Consider the following 18,910-nt stretch of genomic DNA (forward strand, 5'->3'; position numbering starts at 1 on the left):
TTCCCAGAGAAATTGCTCGTCGCATTACACCAGGAAATCCCATCCAAGCTAACACCTCCTTCCCCCCCTTCCTCCAGGCCGCCTCCCCGGAGATCCTCGACCTCCGCGCCCGCCTCCGCCAAAAGTGCGCCATCGGCTTCGTCGGCGGCCTGGCAGTTGTATCTGTTCATGTCTGAGTGGGGGCAAATGTCGAACCGTTGTCTCGACTGGCACATGGGACAAGGGTAGGTCCGGTAGTTTAAGCTCCGATAGCCGTAGGACAACGTTCGGGATCGATGCTGCCGCCGGCCAAACTGTGCTCGCTTGTGAGGGAAGTTTGCCCCGGTGCAGATACATATAAACAGGAGGGCCGGTCCCAAGTTGTCGGGATGGAAGTAGTGTCTGTCTCAAGGGTACAGCAGCTTCTCTCTGAGCTTCACACCAATACATAGTCGAATCCTCAGACGAATTGGACCAAGATGGTGACAGCAGCTCTCAACCAGGGCGTCGGCTACGGCATCGTCCTCGGTGTGGGCTTTCTCTTCGCCATTGGCATGGTACGTTGACCCTTGCGTGTTATCCAAGGGTGTTCACGAGTGATTGACTGTGATGATGCAGATTGCCACCACCTATGTGCTCAAGCGCTACAACCGGGAGCTGCAGACTTCCGAGATGTTCACAACCGCCGGTAGAACAGTCAAATCAGGCCTCGTCGGTTCCGCAGTCGTTTCTTCATGGACTTGGGCCGCCACGCTGCTTCAGTCTTCTGGCGTGTGCTACCGATACGGTGTCTCAGGACCGTTCTGGTACGCCTCGGGCGCGACTGTCCAGATCCTGCTCTTTGCGACCCTCGCCATTGAGCTCAAGCGCAGAGCACCCAACGCCCACACGTTCCTCGAAGTCATCAAGGCTAGATATGGGACGGCTACGCACATTGTATTCATTGTCTTTGGCCTCATGACGAACATCTTGGTCACATTGATGCTGATTGTCGGTGGTGCGGCGACCGTCAATGCCTTGACTGGCATGTAAGTCACAAGTCTCTGGCAGCTCTGGTTGAGTATGAGGAGAAACTGACACGGAAATCGTAGGAACACCGTGGCTGCTATTTACCTGCTCCCCGTAGGAGTTGTTGCTTACACCCTTGTCGGAGGTCTCAAAGCCACCTTCCTCACCGATTGGGTTCACACATTCATCCTGCTCATCATCATTATCCTCTTCTCGCTGACGACCTACGCCAATTCCGATGTCCTCGGCAGCCCTTCCAAGGTCTACGATCTTCTCGTTGAGGCCGCTACAAGACATCCCGTCTCTGGTAACGCCGAGGGCTCCTACCTGACGATGAGATCACAGGGCGGTGTCGAATTCTTTGTTATCAACATTGGTAAGTGACGCTCCCCTTCTCCCAAAGACTTCACCTTTTAACGAAACTCGATATAGTCGGCAACTTTGGAACCGTCTTTTTGGATAACGGCTACTACAACAAGGCCATCGCCGCGTCACCAGTTCACGCTCTTCCGGGCTACATCCTCGGTGGTCTCTCCTGGTTCGCCATCCCGTGGCTGACCGCAACCACCATGGGCCTCTCCGCCCTCGCCCTCGAGTCGAACCCCCGATTCCCCACCTTCCCCGACCGCATGACCGAGGCAGAGGTGTCCGCCGGCCTCGCCCTCCCCTACGCCGCCGTTGCCCTCCTCGGCAAGGGTGGCGCTGTCGCGACCCTTCTCATGATCTTCATGGCCGTCACCTCCGCCTCCTCGGCCGAGCTCATCGCCGTCTCTTCCATCTTCACGTACGATATTTACCGAACGTACTTCAAGCCCGATGCCAGCGGCAAGAGGCTCATCTACATGTCCCACGTGTGCGTCGTCGTGTACGCCGTCATCATCAGCTCCATCTCCGTCGGCCTCTTCTACAACGGTATCTCCATGGGCTACCTCTACGTGCTGATGGGCGTCCTCATCTCCGCGGCTGTGATTCCGGCAACCTTGACTCTGGTCTGGAAGGGCCAAAACAAGTGGGCTGCGACGCTAACCCCCATCGTTGGCACCGCCTTTGCCATTATCGGCTGGCTCGTCACGGCCAAGAAGACTTGCGGCGTTCTGGACGTCACTTGCACGGGTTCCAACAGCCCCATGTTGGCGGGCAACGTCATCGCCCTGCTTTCGCCCATCGTTTTGATTCCCGTCTTTACGTTGGCCTTTGGCCTGGACAGCTACGACTGGAAGTCGATGATGGCGATCCGCAGAGGCGACGACCACGAGCTGGCTAACGCCGCTGGCCTTGATCTTGAGGATGTGCCTGGCAACACGGAGTCGCAGGCTGAGTTTGAAAAGGAGCAGGCCATGCTCTCGCGTGCCTTTAAGATTTCCGTCTCCATGACGGCATTCATGTGAGTATTACTCTTGGTGCATTTCTCCTTGTTACCATCGAAGACAAAAACTGACAAGAAGATTAGGACTATCGCTATGCTCATCCTCTGGCCGATGCCCATGTACGGCTCCGGCTACATCTTCAGCAAGCCCTTCTTCACCGGCTGGGTCGTCGTCGGCATCCTGTGGATCTTCTGTTCCTTCTTCGCCGTCGGCCTGTTCCCCATCTTTGAGGGCCGCGGCACCCTCGTCCATACCTTCAGGTCTATGCTTACGGGCAAGAAGCCGACGCGTCTGCCCATCGTCACCGAGGGTGAGGATGACAGCAACGAGAAGACTAGTCCTGGCGCCGCTACGCCGGAGAAGACTGGCGAGACGAAGGAGGCGATCTCTTCCTGATTTTGTGATATTGATGAGAATGGAAGGGAAACAGATGTGTTGCAAAAAAGGGGTGAAGCTGGTTGGAGTTGTGGTTTGCGTTATACCCTCGTTTATTATGTGTCTTTCGGGAAGTGACAGCCAGGGTTGAAAGGCCGAGAAATGAAACAACGTCTGATGAAGGACTGATAGTAGAAAATCCATGCTTAGATCTATGCCACATTCCCAAGCTCGTTTAGCCTGGGTCCTTCCAAATTCATAAGAGGATAAATCATGGGCAAATGACTATGAAATCGCTCGAAGAGAACGAACCCTGGTATCTGACTCGGCCTCTTGAGTCTATGGGATCATGGCCACGACACGATCACCGAATTTCCTCTCACTCATAAACATGGACTTCAAGAAACCCGGCCGAAAGACTGAGTAAGCAGATTTCTTCCGTTGGAGAATGGTCCTGCGGCTGGGTTGGGGACAGGGATGCGAATTAAGCATTAATTACCGTTCCGCTCACTCCAATACTTCGACCCTGAGGCTCTGAACCCTTGATTTCGTATGACAGATTCATCCTAATTTTCACCGTTCTATACGTAGCTCTCAAGTTACAGATCAAGACCTTGGGCCTGTTCATATGCTCTAGCCGCGAGTCACGGCCAGCTGGACGCGGACTAGGCCGGATCTTTCCAGTAGAAGGTAGCGACAGGCATGAATCGGAGGAGAGTTTGAAGCCAAAGCTTGAGCAGTTATTGCGACATTTAGCGTTGAGCTGGGCGAGGGTATTTTCCCTCAAGTGTTTGGGATTTCGCTAATGTGAACTTCCGCAATCTATTCAGTGAGGCATTTAGTTAGTGTACTATATTACGCAAGGTAAAGAAAGTTCAGATCTATATGCTTCTGAGGTCAAGATGAATTAAGTATGGATAAATAGGCGTGAATTCAGGTACAGCGGGAGGGAATTGCTTACATAATAGAAATACCCCTCATTCGGGGAGAAACGAATGGTGGGGCAGCGCATTTTATGTGTCGAATGACCGTTTGGTCGCTGCGCAGCAGCAGCAGCAGCGACAGCCCGCAGTGACGTCTGGTCCTCGAAAGACACCGACCCTGAGGATCCTCTCGAACATTTTCGACTTGCCGCTCAAAGACATAAACAACGGGTCGCTTATTTCCACACCGCAGGATCAAAGGTAGCAGGTCTTTTTTTTTTCTGGAAAACCTCGCATTGCTCTACATGACTCGCCTTCTTTGACTCTCTATCCCGATCTGTACAACGAACAGGCTCGAAAGACTACCCTTACCGCACTTTCTTGCCCCAGATCCCCTCGCCTCGGGCCGACTGACGACCACCTTCGACGTCCCCGCCGCTACCACTTGCGGAAATATCTCGTGATCTTTCAATACAAGATCGTAAGCACTCGTTCCGCGAAAAGCATTCGCAGCCTTTGGTGTTGCCAACGCTCGACGCCGTCCGTACACATATCTAAAGCCACGGTCAACAGCGTTACTGGCTTCAACAAACATCCCACAACCCTGAGCATTACTCGCCGCAGCATTCCGCCATGGTCGCTTCCGAATTGTCACAAGCGGCACGGGCTGAGAAGGCTGATCCTCAGCCGCTGCAGCTTGCAGCTCAACAGATAAATGACGGCCATGAACCAGCCCCGCCATTGGTGAACAGGGTTGGGCAGAGCAAGAGCCCGTACGTACGAAGCCATGCGGACGGCCGCGTCGCCTGGCAACTGCTTAACGACGAGTCGATCGAGAGAGCCAGGAAGGAGAACAAGTTGATCTTTCTGCACATTGGCTTCAAGGCCTGCCACTGTAAGTCGTCGCAAGACAGAACCCCGCGGATACCCGACCATGTGCGCTGACCTTTCTTTTGCAGATTCGCGACTTACATCCACCGAGTCCTTCACCCACCGCGAATGTGCCTCGATCCTGAACGAGTCCTTCATCCCCGTCATCATCGACCGCGAGGAGCGCCCTGAGCTGGACACGATATATATGAACTACGTGCAGGCTGTGAGCGGATCAGGCGGCTGGCCCTTGAACCTCTTTCTGACCCCTGATCTCGAGCCCGTCTTTGGTGGCACCTACTACCCAGCTCCCGGCTCGAACAATGGAGGTTCCGATGATGAGGAGCGTCTGGACTTCCTAGCCATCTTGCGCAAGCTGCAGAAGGTGTGGAAAGAGCAGGAGCCGCGATGCAGACAGGAGGCAAAGGAGGTCGTGGTGAAGCTACACGACTTCGCGGCGGAGGGTACTCTAGGAACCGCCACGGTCCAGCCGGGTGTTGCGGGCTCGCAGACCGCTGCCATTGGAAGATCAGAGACGGGGCTGGAGCTTCCGGAATCCGGCAGAGCGGCTGCCGCCGTGTCAAGTGAGCTCGACCTGGACCAGCTGGAAGAGGCTTACACGCACATCGCCGGCACGTTTGACCCCGTCTACGGCGGTTTCGGCTTGGCCCCCAAGTTCCCGACTCCACCGAAGCTGTCCTTCCTGCTGCGCTTGCCCCGGTATCTTTCCCCTGCTCAGGATGTTGTGGGCGAGACGGAGTGCGCGCACGCTACGGAGATGGCCCTCTTCACACTGCGCAAGATGCGAGACAGCAGTCTGCGCGATCATGTGGGAGGCTCCGGCTTTGCGCGATACTCTGTCACTGCAGACTGGAGTGTTCCGCGCTTCGAGAAGCTCGTTGCCCAAAATGCTCTGCTTCTTGGGCTGTACCTGGATGCATGGCTGATTGCAGGTAGCGGCGAGAAGGACGAGGAGTTCTACGATGTCGTGGTGGAGTTGGTCGATTACCTCACCAGCTCCCCCATCAACTTGGCTGAAGGTGGTTTCGTTTCTAGCGAAGCCGCAGACTCGTACTACCGACGTGGAGACAGACATATGCGAGAGGGAGCTTACAACCTCTGGACACGAAGGGAGTTTGACACAGTCATTGGAGATGACCACGAGGCAGCGCTGGCTGCGTCCTACTGGAATGTGCTTGAGCATGGCAATGTCGAACCGGACCAGGATCCCAACGATGAGTTCATGAATGAGAACATTCTGCGTGTTGTCAAGGATATTCCAGAGATTGGACGCCAGGCTGGTATTACTACTGATGAAGTGAAGAGAGTGGTCACTTCAGCGAAACAAAAGCTCAAGGCACACAGAGAAAAAGAGCGCCCAAGACCCGAGGCCGATACCAAGATTGTTGTGGGACGCAACGGCCTGGTGATTTCCTCCTTGACAAGGGCTGCACTGGCTTTGTCGACCGTTGATGCGTCAAAGAGCCAAGCTGCGATAGAGGCTGCCAGCAAGGCCGCGGCCTTTATCCGATCCAACCTTTGGGATCAGAGCAACAAAACTCTTTACAGGATATACCACGAGGGTGTGGGTGAGACAAAGGCTCTGGCAGAGGACTATGCCTATCTCATTGAAGGTCTCATTGGACTTTACGAGGTGACTGCAGACGAGAAGTGGATTGAGTTCGCCGACGAGCTTCAGCGTAAGGATCCTTCCCCATTCTCCTCCTGAACTCTAGAAACAAACTAACACACCACCACAGAGGCCCAAATCCACATCTTTTACGACAGCCCGACTCCGGAATCCACAACATCCCGCTCCTCATGTGGCGCCTTCTACACCACACCCGAGAACGCGCCCCACACGATCCTCCGCCTCAAGGACGGCATGGACACCGCTCTCCCCTCCACAAACGCCGTCTCCGTCTCCAACCTCTTCCGCCTCGGCACTATGCTCAACAACGACTCCTACGCCGCCACCGCCCGCGAATCCATCAACGCCTTCGAGGCCGAGATCCTGCAGTACCCCTGGCTCTTCCCCGGTCTGCTCTCGGGCGTCGTCACGGCCCGTCTCGGCGGCGTGACGTGGGTCGTCGTCCGCGGTCCCGACGGCGCGCAGGACGAGTTGACGACGAAGCTGCTGAGGAAGCTGAGCGTCGAGGCGAGCGGTGGGCTCAGAAACGTGGTGCTGCTCAAGAGCGAGGAGGACGTGTTGGCGCAGAGGAACCCTGCGCTGAAGGCTTTGGTGCAGACGCAGCGGCCCGGGTCGTATCTGCTGGAGAATGGCGTTTTCCGCCCCATCACGCCGGCGGACGTAGCATGAGGCACTGGGAATGTGTCGTTGCCAGCTGGAAATAACTGGAATAGGAAAAAAGGAAAAGGAGATTTGTATGCCGCTTTGGTGGTTTTGGGGGGGTTTTAGTGTGACGTGACGTTCTGTTGGATGACGATGGTCGGATAACGGCTGAGGGGAGTTTTCTTCTTTTCTTTTGGTTGGCGTCAGTACCCCAATCTTTTAGATATGCTCAATCACGAGATGATGTTTATCCGAAACTTCTCTAACTCTGAGATGGACCGCAATTTGGGGTATGTGAAGTACGGAATAAGATGTGAATCTGGTAGTCACGAAACTACCTTCCTCTCATCCATTCCACACGAATGATCTTGAATAAGTAGACCATAGAAATTACAGGAGCAGGCAAGTAGTATGCATAGGGCAGACATTATATTCATCAACTCAAAATGCTTTTTGATTCATTTCTTGAATAAGTCCAACTCGGTGAAGATCCCAGAGAGGCGAGGTACAAAACCCTTCTCACCCTCTTTCGCTTCCCCCTTTTTTTCTTTCTTTACGTCGCGGAAAAGCAAAACCAAATGTCATCTATGCCTGTGTGTGCCCGCCATCCAGGCGTTGCACTATGCTCTAGCAAAGTAGTACGTTAGTATAGGTCGGCAATATGTCTTCCCTGACTGTGCCAACCATTTCTGGAAAAAAAACTCCTCTCCCCTTTAGCGCTTCCTGTACCACCAACTCATTTGTGTACACCGGACTTAGCGCCGCCGAGGTCCTTTACATGGCTTCGTAGGCGACACCCAGTCGTCAGATTTAGTCGACCTGCTTTTCGCAGCCGATTCTACCAAGCAGCTCCTTGCGGTCGCTGTGGCCGGGCAGGCTCACGCCTGAAGAACTTGCTTGTCTCTTGATTCCCGTTCTCCGCTCCCAGCTCTTGAGGTCAATATCTTCGACGCCAACCTCCTCCTCGAGAGCAACCTCCTCTTCATAGACATAGTCGCCCTCCTCCTCGCCTTCGAGTTCGTCATCGCTGCGGACATCCTCAGCGTTGCCGCCGCGAAGAACCTTGTTGACAACGCGAAGAATCATAAAAAACCATCCGATGGTAATGAGTTGCAGAGCGAGGAGGGGAATGAGGAACGCCCAGCGAATGGTAGAGTCCCAGCAGACAATGCCATCCGACTTGTAGAAGGGCTCCAACATCCAGCTCTTACCCTCAGGGATAGGTAACGGGCCCACCAGGTTAGGCGCCTGACCGGTATAGCACGAGTCGGGAATTTCCTCGGGAATGTGGGTGTGGATAGACCAGCAGACCATCAGGTAGAAGACATGGCGGGCAATAAGCCAAGACAGAACGAAGGCACCGAACATGAAGTCGCAGAGGGTGTTCAGTCCAACGTACTTGAGGCACTTGGCGAGCTGCAACTGATTAGCTTATGCAGGACAAAGGGACGGGGGGCTTTGACGTACAGGGAAGAAGAGGTCGACAACATCCATGAGGACGAGGATCAGGTTTCCGACACGAGTCTGGTGGTAGCTATAGCAGGCGGAAATCAGAGTGCAGGTGATGATGTGGTGAGTGAACATCTGCCAGTGGTCCTTGCGGCGGTCTTCGATGTTGATGACAAGGATCTGCTGGAGCCAGAAAGCCCACTGCGCCAGGATGTAAAACTTGTTGAGGCCGGAGAGCTCACGCTGCGGCCAGTTCGTCCAGAGCTCTCTGAGGTTCAGCCAGTAGGGCGAAGTCTTGTAGATGTACTGTACCATTGTTAGAGGTTGCCCAGCGAAAGAAGCCGGAATGACTAGTAAACTTACCATGCCCAAGGGCCAGAAGACCATGTAGTAAACCAACAGCCAGGCCTGCTCGCTGAAGCGTGTGAGATCCTTGCGCTTCTTAATACCCCATCCCTTGGCCAAAGGTGCCAGAACGTATTCCATGGTCGCGGCGCGCAGGCCGGTGAAGAGGATGATGCAGAAGGCGAGAAGGCAAGAGTCACCGAGACCAGCGCCATACTGGCCAGTTTCCTGGTTGTAGTACGAGAGGGTGAAGAACTTGGTCGTGTGAGGTTGCGCCTTCGGGATGAAGAAATGGGCGAGGAAAAGGAGGGCCAAGAGGTTGAAGGAGAGACCTAAATTCGGCACACGTTAGCTATGTCCAAGCCATGCTTCGCAAATAGGAGGCATAGTCTCGCGGTGATGTAGGCCGTGTAGCATTTAGCATATCCAGTTGTGGCTTGTTAGAGGTGGATGTGGGGTAATAAAAAGGGTAAGGAGAGAGCACAAGAAAGACGACGTACCGACTTGGTTCTCAACCATCCACCGGCTCAACATCTTCCAGGCGCTGTCGTCTGTCCTCCTGACCCGTCGAATGAGCACGACGTTGACATTGTTGTGTCCTTGCTGGTAAAGGGGGCCATTCATAAGCTTAAGCTGCTTGGTGCTAGCATTCCGCTGGATCTGGGGCCCGGCGGAGCTGGTCCTGACAGGCTTCTCAAAAGTTGGCGACGAGGCCTCGTTATTGCTGGTGGTGTCGCTCATGATGCGCGACTAGAGCTCCAATTGGAACTCAATTGAAGTATCGAAGAGAGCGGCGACCCGAATTTGGAGTCGTGAAAGAGGCTACAATGCTCAGCGACGGCTGCGTCGTGGTTTGGCGTTGGTGTTTTCTCGGATAGCCGTCGAGCCTAGTGATCCTTTGTGGTGGTTGTGGTTGGTGCTGAGCCGCGATAACGAAGAGAGATTCGTTATCGACACGCGGTTGGAGCGGGTTCGGTGCGCAAAGGAGCACTTGTCGGGATTCTTGTTACCGCAGAGCGCGACGAGGTCGTCACGGGCGCTTCTGGTAGTGTCGTGGTCGGAAAAAGGGAGGGGAGGGGGGAAAACGAACGTCCTTGGTTGGTTTTAGGGAGGTTGAAGATCAAGAGGATGGGAAAGTGAGCGGAAGGGCAACGTCGCACACAATGGGTACCGAAGACGGGACGGTGGACTGGACGGCGGTCAGGTTCAGGTAGAGGACTGTAGCAGGACAGGCTGGACGGTACGAATATGGAGGTACACGACGCCAAGGCCTAGGTCAGGATCTGCTCGGTTGCTCCAGAAAGTTGCTGGGATCAGGTGTGCAGCAAGATGGTGCCCCCCGTTTTGGTGTGTGAAGTGGTGGGTGTGGTGCGAGGATGCGGGCTGCGGCGGTCTTTCTTTCTTTCTCGCTGTTACTTCAGTGACCAGAGATGGGTGCTTGGTGAAGCTGTCTGCCCGTACGTTTGGTTAAGAGGGGAGAAGCAGGATGAGAAAAGTTCCTGGACAGATGCAGGGCGGGAAAGAGACTGACACTGGAAGAAACTTGACAGAGTCTAGAAGAATACAAGGTAGCAGCCGTGGCTGGGACAGAGTTTCTTCAAGTCACGAATACTTTTCTTCTGATAATTTTCTGTCTAGTCCTGCCTACCTTTCAGGAGACGGAAAACCTAGCCAAAGGCTGGAAAAGCAGCGGCAGAGGGAAACGTGGATTAAGGTACTGGGTACCGGTGGCTCGCGTCGTTCCACTCAAAAGCCCAGCTTCGCCTCGAGAAAAAGGAGGCTCCACAGAGGTACTCTTGTACCTACACGTTCCTAACCTGCTCTTGCCTTCTAGCCTCTAGTTATCTTGCCCTTGCTCATAGGCTCATAGGTAGCCCCGGGGAGGGAAGGGTCAAGTCAACCGGTAGCTAGGCCCAGTTCACTTTGACAAGAGTAGCTGAGAGGTGCAGGAACCAGATGCTGGAAGAGTCAAAGCCTTGTTGAAGCTTGACGCTCTCAGTCTCTCACAATTCGTCTACCGAACACATGTAACCGTCATGTACAGATCGCCGGCCAACTCTTAGTGAGCCGAACAGGTTCATCAAAGGCGGTGAAGACGGCTTGCCATTGGAAAATGGAACAGAACCTGAAGGGAGAAAGAGATACTCTGTGAGAGAGTTGACGGTGGTAGGCGCGACATGGGAAAGGGATGTGGGCAGTTGGTATCGGCCAATAAAAGCACCAGGGTTCTCTTGGTCCCTGGTTCCCTCTTTCCCAGAATGAGTGCGGCACACGGTACGTACCTGGCGCATCTTTCGGGGGGGGGGAATTGGGGAGAAGGAAGGACCCAAGGGGTGGGGGACCCCTTATCCCATTTGAGTCTGGCTGCAGCTCCATCACTGATTGATGCTGCGCTGGACCGCTGGGACGTGGGACGTGGGACGTGGAATTGGACGGTGCGGTGGACAGTGGTGGTGGTGCCTTCTATTTAAATTGCCAAAATGATTGGAAGCTTGATTGTTGTCGCCCGTGGCCCGCCGTTGGGAGACAATCGACCCCTCCCCCGTCCCCTTTGTCCACTCTCTCTGCCTTCCACCAAGACCAACATGGCACCAATGAATCAAGTCTATTTCACTGTTTAACTCCATCGTTTTGTATTACTAGAGGATTGCCGTAGTACATATAGACGCTACCCTGCCCTCGAATTCCGCACTATTTAACCTTAACCTTTTTTTTACTTATCCTTTCCTCTATTCTACCCTCTCTCTTATTAAAAATCGCTAAAATCGCAGTTTTAATAACTTATTAATAAACTAATATTACTATTTAAAAATAAATAATTTATATTTATATATAAATATTAAGAGTTTTATTATTATAAAAATAATAATAAATATATTAAAGTACTTAAAAAAGCTTTTTAATAAACTTTTAATACTATTTAAAGCTATAATTTTTAAATTATAAAAAGAAGCTAAGGTACTATATTAATACGGCCCTATTTATTTTATTAATATTAATAATAATTTTTTTAATATAAAATATATTATTAATATTTTATAACTACGTTATTATTTTTTATAAATTATACTTAACGTTAATAAGGATTTTAATATTATTTTTTAATTCGTTTTTTAGTTTTTTTATTAAGGCCGTTATTATAAAGTTAGTTTAGTTATTAATATTTTAATAAGTATTTTAACTTAGTATATTTAGAGGCTCTTATAGCCCTTAAAAAGAGGCTTTTAAGGGACTTATAATTAAACTTTTTACTTATTATAAATAAAGTTATTATAATTAAAGCTATAATACTAATTACGAACCTCGATAATAAATAATTAATAATATAATTATTTTTTTTTATAGCGAGCTTAAAAAAGTATTTTAATTTAAGTACTAAGTAGGTATTATATTATTTTATTAAAACTATATTCTTATACTTATGACTTAGAAAGAATTAACTTTCTTTAATAATAAGGTACTTAGGATCAAGTCTATTTAAACGAATAATTAGACTCGAGTATCCGTACCCGTACAGGCCACAGATGCTGGACAGCTCGAATCAATTCCAAGGCAGAGCTGTCAGGAACAGAGTGGAGGGAGGGGAAACCAACGCCGCAACGCGAACGCAGACGTGGAGACGGGAGTTGGAGATGGAGAGAGAGAGAAAGGACGGGCGGGTCTCCTCGTCCTCAACAAGTTTCAACACTTGTCCATTGATCCAATTAAATTGCTTTGGTTTCTTTGCTTCTCTCCTCGTTTCCCTGGCCATTGTGTTTACTGCTGATCTCGTCATCTTAGCAGAGGGCACGTTGGAACAATTGCACGGGCATTGACAATCTTCATCTCGCAGATATGCACAGCGTTTAAAATGAAGTGATTTTCGCCCCTAGACGCTTATCGATGTGTACTATACATGCCCCTGTCAATCATGTTGACATTTGCTACGGAGTATTCTCTCATCCTTTCTTTACGCTCTAGTTCTTGCTTTTGCCAGGTTTCTGATAGGTCTTTAAGGCTCCAGGCTCTGTCACGTCGTACCTTATAATGAGGTGCTGTACCTATGTACTATTACCGGTCTCACAGATATTTCTGTGAGATACCCCTATTTTCATCTGTGCAACGTCCAACAACAACAAATGACTTTTTCTGGACTTTGCGCCATGCATTTGGTCACAAACAATGTCTGTCCACAGTCCTTGACACCGCCTAAACTCTCGCGCAGCCTTGACTACTCAATACGCATGGCTGTCACTGGACCCCTTTGGAAAGCAAAGGTGCTGTTCAAACTTCAGAGCAAATGCTGTCTGTACAAGGTACGACGTCCGGTAGGTACTCTGTACTGTGCCTCGCCATGAGGTACGAATACCTTGCGGAAGCTCGACAAGACCTTGGCTCCCCATCCTCCCGTCCGCTTTCCACCCCTCCCCGTGCGATGGCGACATGCATCAGCCAATTGCCAGCTCCGTCACCTCGCATTCAGAACGAGACCGTCGCTTTTCTATTTTGCGTCGCTGCCGTCAGAACGCTAGTGATCCTCAACTTCAATGACCCTTCGTGAGAGCCGCAAACCCCAAATCGCACTCCGCGCGTGGCCGTGACGCCTCCACCTCCAAAATCTCGATGGAGCGCCGTATTTGATTGATAGTCCTGATCAAAACGGTACCTACAGAAGTGAGGAACGGATAGCAGAACCGAACAACCCCGTATCACAAACGCAAATTTGCCTATTTCATCCTCGCCCCGTACGTGTCCGCACTTGAATGCGACACCACCACGGCGCAAAAGAAAACAACAGACGAATACGGTCGGACCTCGCATCACAGACGAAACCAGCTCAGGCCAGGTGCCCCAAAGTTCCGCCTCGTCCTCGTCTTTACCCGCCTTCCCGTCCTCACAGCTCTGTCCTCTACTTGTTCCGTGCATATATCCAGAAGGTCTTGTCAAGATCTCTCATCCCTCTCTGTCCGTACCTATCTCTCGGCCTCCGCGTTTCATCCCGTCTTTTTCGACGAGTATCGGCTGGCCGAATCCTTTTCGAGACCGCCACTTTAGGATGCGATCGTGATGTGATGTGTGGATATCGAGTCGTTTATACGGTGTCCAAGTATTCCAATTTGCCTTTCCACAAACCTATAGAGGTTTGAACCTTTCTTGCCTTAGCAGCAGCTTACAGAGAGCCGCGAACATCAGACCACGCGGTTGCCAAGAAGTCGCTCTAGTCACTCCGCCATTCAAGGCCCAACCAAGGTCCAAGATGCCAGATGATAGATCCATCAAATCAGGAATATTGAAATTACCCTGCTGTCTGCACCGTTTAGCGTTCGCGCTTGCTGCCGTGTCTTCAGGCACATTATGGAGTGCAGGGAATATGCCGAGCGAGACAGGAGTTGCAAGGCGCGACCTTTTACATGCATAGGCTTCAGTATAATATAATCATGTGTCAGTAGAGGGCTCTATGTATTTAAAAGGAAAGAATCTTGAAGATCTCGCCCGACGTTTCTGCGACGCCTCTTTCCCATCACATGACCCTCTGCGCGCCACCTTCTACCCCAGACTCATCAGCCACACATAGCTGTGTAAGCAGTGACCGTTCGCATCACGCCCTCCCCACATGATCCCTTCCTGACGACAACGACCCTCCGCCCGGCCCTTCCTTCAACCTTTCCGCAGGCAACCAACACCCAAGAAAAAAGGTTCATAAGTGCTCGTCATACACCTACGCGACATTTTCCTCGCAAGAACCCTCTCGACGACAAATTCAAACGCCTCCGTCAACAAACAAGTCAAATCAAGCGTAAACAATGGCCTCCAAGACAAAGTACGCCCCGGCGCCGACCCAGGACCCCGACGAAGCATCAAGCTACGCCCAGGCGCCCCCCGCCTACCAGGCCGAACCCACGGCCGCCTCCGACACCGATCGCCTCTTCGGCGGCGGCGCGCCTCGCAGCAGCCAGGACGACGATCTCCCCGATGACTTCAAGGTAAGCACGAGCACAGCTTTCTCCAGGCACCGGTCATCAGCTCCCGGCTATCCCGTGGCTCTCGGTGCCTACCCTTCGTGAACCAGCTCTCGACTAACACGTCAAACCTACAGTTCGGCGGCTCAGTAGCAGAGGCCACGACCGACATCAGAAATCAGTTCATCCGCAAGGTCTACGCTATCCTTACCGTCCAACTCATCGCCACCGGTGCCGTCTCCGCCCTCAGCTTCTTTAGTAATGGCTACAAGACCTGGATTCAGGCCCACCCAGGCCTCGTCTTCGCATCCGTACGCTTCCCTCCCCCCTTCACGCGCCGTATCATGACAATATTAACAGAGGAACACAGCTCTTCGGCTCCATCATCATGATGCTCCTCACCTTCTGGAAACGTAAATCCTACCCGACAAACCTCCTCTTCCTCTCGGGCTTCACCCTCATGGAAGCCTACACAATCTCCGTCATCGTCTCCTTCTACAAGGCCGGCATCGTCCTCAACGCAGTCTTCCTTACCGCGGGCATCTTCATCTTCCTCACCGCCTTCGCCTGCCAGACAAAGTACGACTTCACCTCCTGGATCCCCTACCTCGGCGGCGCCCTCTGGGGCCTCGTCCTCTTCGGCTTTATGTACATGTTCTTCCCCTACAGCTCCACCGGCGAGCTCGTCTACGGTGGCATCGCCGCCCTCATCTTCAGCGCCTACATCCTCGTCGATACCCAGCTCATCATGCGCCACCACCACGTCGAGGAGGAGATTGCGGCCGCCATCAGCCTGTATCTCGACATTATCAACCTGTTCTTGGCGATTCTGCGCATCTTGAACAGCCAGCAGAACAACTAAAGCTGGTCGCAGCACACACACACAATACCCCCTATGTTCTAGGAGTAGCGTAATTTGGATTTCGTAGTCAGGCGGTCTCGGCTTCAGACAGGTTGCTTCGAGTAGAAAAGAGGCTGTTTTGTTAGTTCTTTCGTAAGGAAGCAGGGATGCCGCAAGTGCTTATCACACTATCGGATGCTTGAGTAAGAGTGCCGTTTGCGTGCTTGTCGTTCACATGCCTCCTTCATAGTAAAATTGATATGATACAAATGAATCACAAAATAAACAGTGCATCAATCAGATATCACGCGGGGAACAAGACTTGAATTTGGTGAAGCGGTAAAGTAATGTGATATCTGCATGAGAAGTCGACTAATAGAAAAGGAAAATGAGGGCGTTAGTAAAAAGGGCTACAAAGGCACAGCCGGAAAGATGCGGGCTGGCGGCGTGATAGGAATGATGGAAACAGATTGACGAGTAGCTCGTGGCCCACACGTCCGCCGTGTCCTCCATGATCCCCTCGACCTCGACCCAGAAGCCTTTGAACCTCCGCCCCGAGAACGTACACCGCTTCTTCCCACACATCTACCGAGCCGGTAGCCTCTTCCCAGTCGTCGCATTCGTAGTAGACCTTTTTGGGGTTTTTATCTTCGTGTCAAGAGAAACGAACTCGCATAGGGGAATATTGTTCTTTCTCTTTCAACACAGCACGGAAACCAACGCCAGTATAGAAAAAGACCAACGTCGCAGTTTGGGGTAACCATAAGCAGGGGCCAGAATTGTTGAATTAGTTGGCTTCGTGGTCGCCGTTGGCCTCGGCGGGGCCGCCGGCTGCTGCAGACTGTTCCCTCTGCATACGGGCCTCGATCTCGCGGAGTTGGGACTCGCGGGCCAAGAGCTCTTGTCGCTTCTCGTTGATCTCGCGCTGGACCTTGATCTCGATCTCGCGGAGCTTCTCCTCCTCTCTCCGCAGCTGTTCCTCCTTGAGGCGCACAGATTGCGAGGCGAGATCCTCGGGGTTCATGGACGAGTCGCTGTAATATGGTCAGCAAGGTATCATCATGGGTAAAACAGGGGGTTGTAGAACGTACACTCCAGCACCACCCTCAACGGACTTGCTGAGCTTCTCAGTACGGTAGTTCTCGTACAGGAAGTCGTGGGTGATCTCCTTCAGGTCAGCCAAGTGGCTGTGAAGAAGTGCAGATCGAATAGCGAGGAAGTCGGAGTGGCGCGGGTTGTCAACCTCAACAACACCCCAAGGGTACTGGCGAGCGCGGACGGTACGACCGCCAATCTCGACAATCTCCTCAGAACCGACGATCGCGAACGGCATCAAACCTCTCAACTCGGCGTTCTCCTCAACAGTATCCTCGTCATCTTCCTCGATGTCGTAAGGGAAGTTGTAGACGGGGATGCGGTAGTGCTCAATGTCTTCCATCACAAGCTTCTTCGACTCGGCGAGCTCAGCAGGGGTCAAGGAGTCGGCACGGCCAATAACGGGAATGACGTTGACACGGGGAGCGAGGCGCTTCATGAGCTCGATGTCCAACTCGCGAAGACTGTTGACTGAGTTAGTGGCGGTCAACCAAGGCTATGAAACAGTGGGCTTACCCGTGTCCGGTGGGTGTGATGAAGTAAAGCATGGCGTGCACACGGTTGTCTCTGAAACGAGGGTTACGCTTGATACGAGACTCCTCGGCAAGAATGTCATCGTATTGTCTCTCGAGGTAGCCGACAATCTCGGAGAAGCTGCGACCATGTTAGCGATTGCGATACCATCACTTTTGGTTGGCATGTGGTGCCATACCTGGCCTCGTTGTCAATCTGGTCACCGAAGCCGGGAGTGTCGACAATGGTCAAAGAGATACGGGTACCCTCCTCGTCCAACTCAAGTTCTATATAGCTGTCAGTTTGCTGATGCGATGATCAAGGGCTCTACATAGTAGTCACGCACCGACAGTGATGGGCTTAATCTTGACACCGTCCTCGACAGAGGCGCCGTTGGGGTCGTCCGACTCCTTGTGGCCGAGCACGCTCTTTCCGCAGAGGGTGTTGACGAAGGTGGTTCTTCCTGTAAGGTCGAAAGTCAGTCGACGGGACTCGGTGGTGTTTGGGCGAACACGAGGTTGGCTATGTAGGGGGAAGACGTACCAGTGCCTGATGCTCCGCAGACCATCAAACAGAACTGGATTCCCTTCTTCACGTTCTTCTTTCTGCGCATCATCTTCTGTAGTGTAGAGTGTGGTCAGTAAGGTGGAATCTTGAGGGATGCAGATGCATTGGGGCCATGATGGCTTCGTGGAGTCGGGAGAGGAATTGTTGAATGGGGGCCGGATTGGTGTAGTAGGGGGGGACTGAGAGAAGCGGGCAAACATACGACGGTTGTTGAAAGTAAGGCTTAGTCTAGAAGAGGGTCGGTAAGGGAGTCGTTGAGGGAATCAACGACTTGACGAGAAAAGAATGGCGACGATATCGTTTCAAGGGACAGCGAGCGTCGTGTCGTGTCGTAGATGAACGGAGCAAAAGGACTGCTGGATCCCAAATGTCGTTGTTCTGGATTGGGACCTGGGGGTCGGACGGGAGGTGCAGGTGCTAAAGGGGACGGGAGGGTCTTGACCGACGGGTGTTGGAAAATGCAATTTCACACAAAATGTTGCGGCAGGACGACCCCAAGAGGCCCCCCAGCCAATTGATTGCTTCCTCCTGCACGCCCAATTCAGGGGGGGAGCAACTCCCCGGCCCACGCTCCTTTCCGCCAAAATTGACGCTAAGCCTGTAGAGGAAAGGCACCAATAGCGGGGTATCCTCGGGCAATTTTGGAAGAGAGAGAGAGGAATCAGGATGACAGGTCACGAGACTGGCACATGGTCAGTGCTGAAGCTTTCCCGCCTGCAGCAATTGCGGCACGCACGTTGGATGTTGGCGCGTTTGCACCGTGTGTCCAAGGGACCAAACATGTTTCGCGTTCCTGTACGGAGTACCTACCTGTGGTGCATTACCTAAGGCCAGGTGGCACCCAGCTGGACAGACGTGGCAGGTGCCTCGATCACACTCCCCTTACAATCATCACTGCTATCCTGAGAACTAAGTATGTTGGTGAAATAAGGTACTTTGAGTCTTTCTTTCCCTAGAGAAAATATCCAAAGAAGGTGCTAGAAAGACTTGCAACACAAGGGATGGTGGTAGAAGAAGAAGGAGAAGAAGAACAGGTAAAGGTGAAGGTTGTGATAGTGATAGAAGCAGAGATTAACCAAGTGTTGAGCGGCAAACTATTCTGTCGCTCATTTCATCCCAAGTTCCCGTCTCTCACTGAGTTATGATGCTTACCTAATATCGCTAGAGGCACCTTGGTACCCCAATAATACCTAGGTGACTTCCTGGGCACCTCGCCAGTGGACAGTCAGGTTGGTTGATGCGCCGCTTGAGACGGGACGATACGATACGTACCTTTTCTCAGTTCCAACGTCCCCAGGCTGACTTCACCTGGGTTACTGTCTGCTGAGACACTGTCCACGAGGTCC

At 52.3% G+C, this 18,910-nt stretch overlaps 5 protein-coding genes across 5 annotated transcripts; 3 read left to right on the forward strand and 2 right to left on the reverse strand.

Annotated features, from left to right (window-relative positions):
• Nucleotides 1-458: 458 nt before the first annotated feature.
• CABS01_11807 (sodium symporter family protein) lies at nucleotides 459-2,750 on the forward strand (the record flags this gene model as incomplete). The annotated part of the gene is made up of 5 exons (XM_060545161.1): nucleotides 459-536; nucleotides 598-1,007; nucleotides 1,071-1,363; nucleotides 1,420-2,371; nucleotides 2,438-2,750. The coding sequence occupies 5 exons, from the start codon at nucleotides 459-461 to the stop codon at nucleotides 2,748-2,750; spliced, it is 2,046 nt and encodes a 681-aa protein (XP_060397026.1).
• A 1,535-nt stretch (nucleotides 2,751-4,285) lies between these two features.
• On the forward strand, nucleotides 4,286-6,842 carry CABS01_11808 (uncharacterized protein; the record flags this gene model as incomplete). Its single annotated transcript, XM_060545162.1, has 3 exons — nucleotides 4,286-4,547; nucleotides 4,612-6,222; nucleotides 6,283-6,842. 3 exons carry the CDS (start codon nucleotides 4,286-4,288, stop codon nucleotides 6,840-6,842), a joined length of 2,433 nt encoding a protein of 810 aa, XP_060397027.1.
• Nucleotides 6,843-7,625: 783 nt separating this feature from the next.
• CABS01_11809 (TLC domain-containing protein) lies at nucleotides 7,626-9,350 on the reverse strand (the record flags this gene model as incomplete). The annotated part of the gene is made up of 4 exons (XM_060545163.1): nucleotides 7,626-8,231; nucleotides 8,283-8,570; nucleotides 8,628-8,941; nucleotides 9,110-9,350. 4 exons carry the CDS (start codon nucleotides 9,348-9,350, stop codon nucleotides 7,626-7,628), a joined length of 1,449 nt encoding a protein of 482 aa, XP_060397028.1.
• A 5,042-nt stretch (nucleotides 9,351-14,392) lies between these two features.
• On the forward strand, nucleotides 14,393-15,410 carry CABS01_11810 (uncharacterized protein; the record flags this gene model as incomplete). The annotated part of the gene is made up of 3 exons (XM_060545164.1): nucleotides 14,393-14,572; nucleotides 14,686-14,859; nucleotides 14,919-15,410. The coding sequence occupies 3 exons, from the start codon at nucleotides 14,393-14,395 to the stop codon at nucleotides 15,408-15,410; spliced, it is 846 nt and encodes a 281-aa protein (XP_060397029.1).
• A 766-nt stretch (nucleotides 15,411-16,176) lies between these two features.
• On the reverse strand, nucleotides 16,177-17,613 carry CABS01_11811 (septin; the record flags this gene model as incomplete). The annotated part of the gene is made up of 6 exons (XM_060545165.1): nucleotides 16,177-16,423; nucleotides 16,481-16,948; nucleotides 17,001-17,138; nucleotides 17,197-17,284; nucleotides 17,344-17,460; nucleotides 17,541-17,613. The coding sequence occupies 6 exons, from the start codon at nucleotides 17,611-17,613 to the stop codon at nucleotides 16,177-16,179; spliced, it is 1,131 nt and encodes a 376-aa protein (XP_060397030.1).
• Nucleotides 17,614-18,910: the final 1,297 nt, after the last annotated feature.

The sequence above is a fragment of the Colletotrichum abscissum genome (genome assembly GCF_030869225.1).
Source record: "Colletotrichum abscissum strain IMI 504890 chromosome Unknown Scaffold_34.1, whole genome shotgun sequence".
In the NCBI taxonomy this organism is placed as follows: Eukaryota; Fungi; Ascomycota; class Sordariomycetes; order Glomerellales; family Glomerellaceae; genus Colletotrichum; species Colletotrichum abscissum.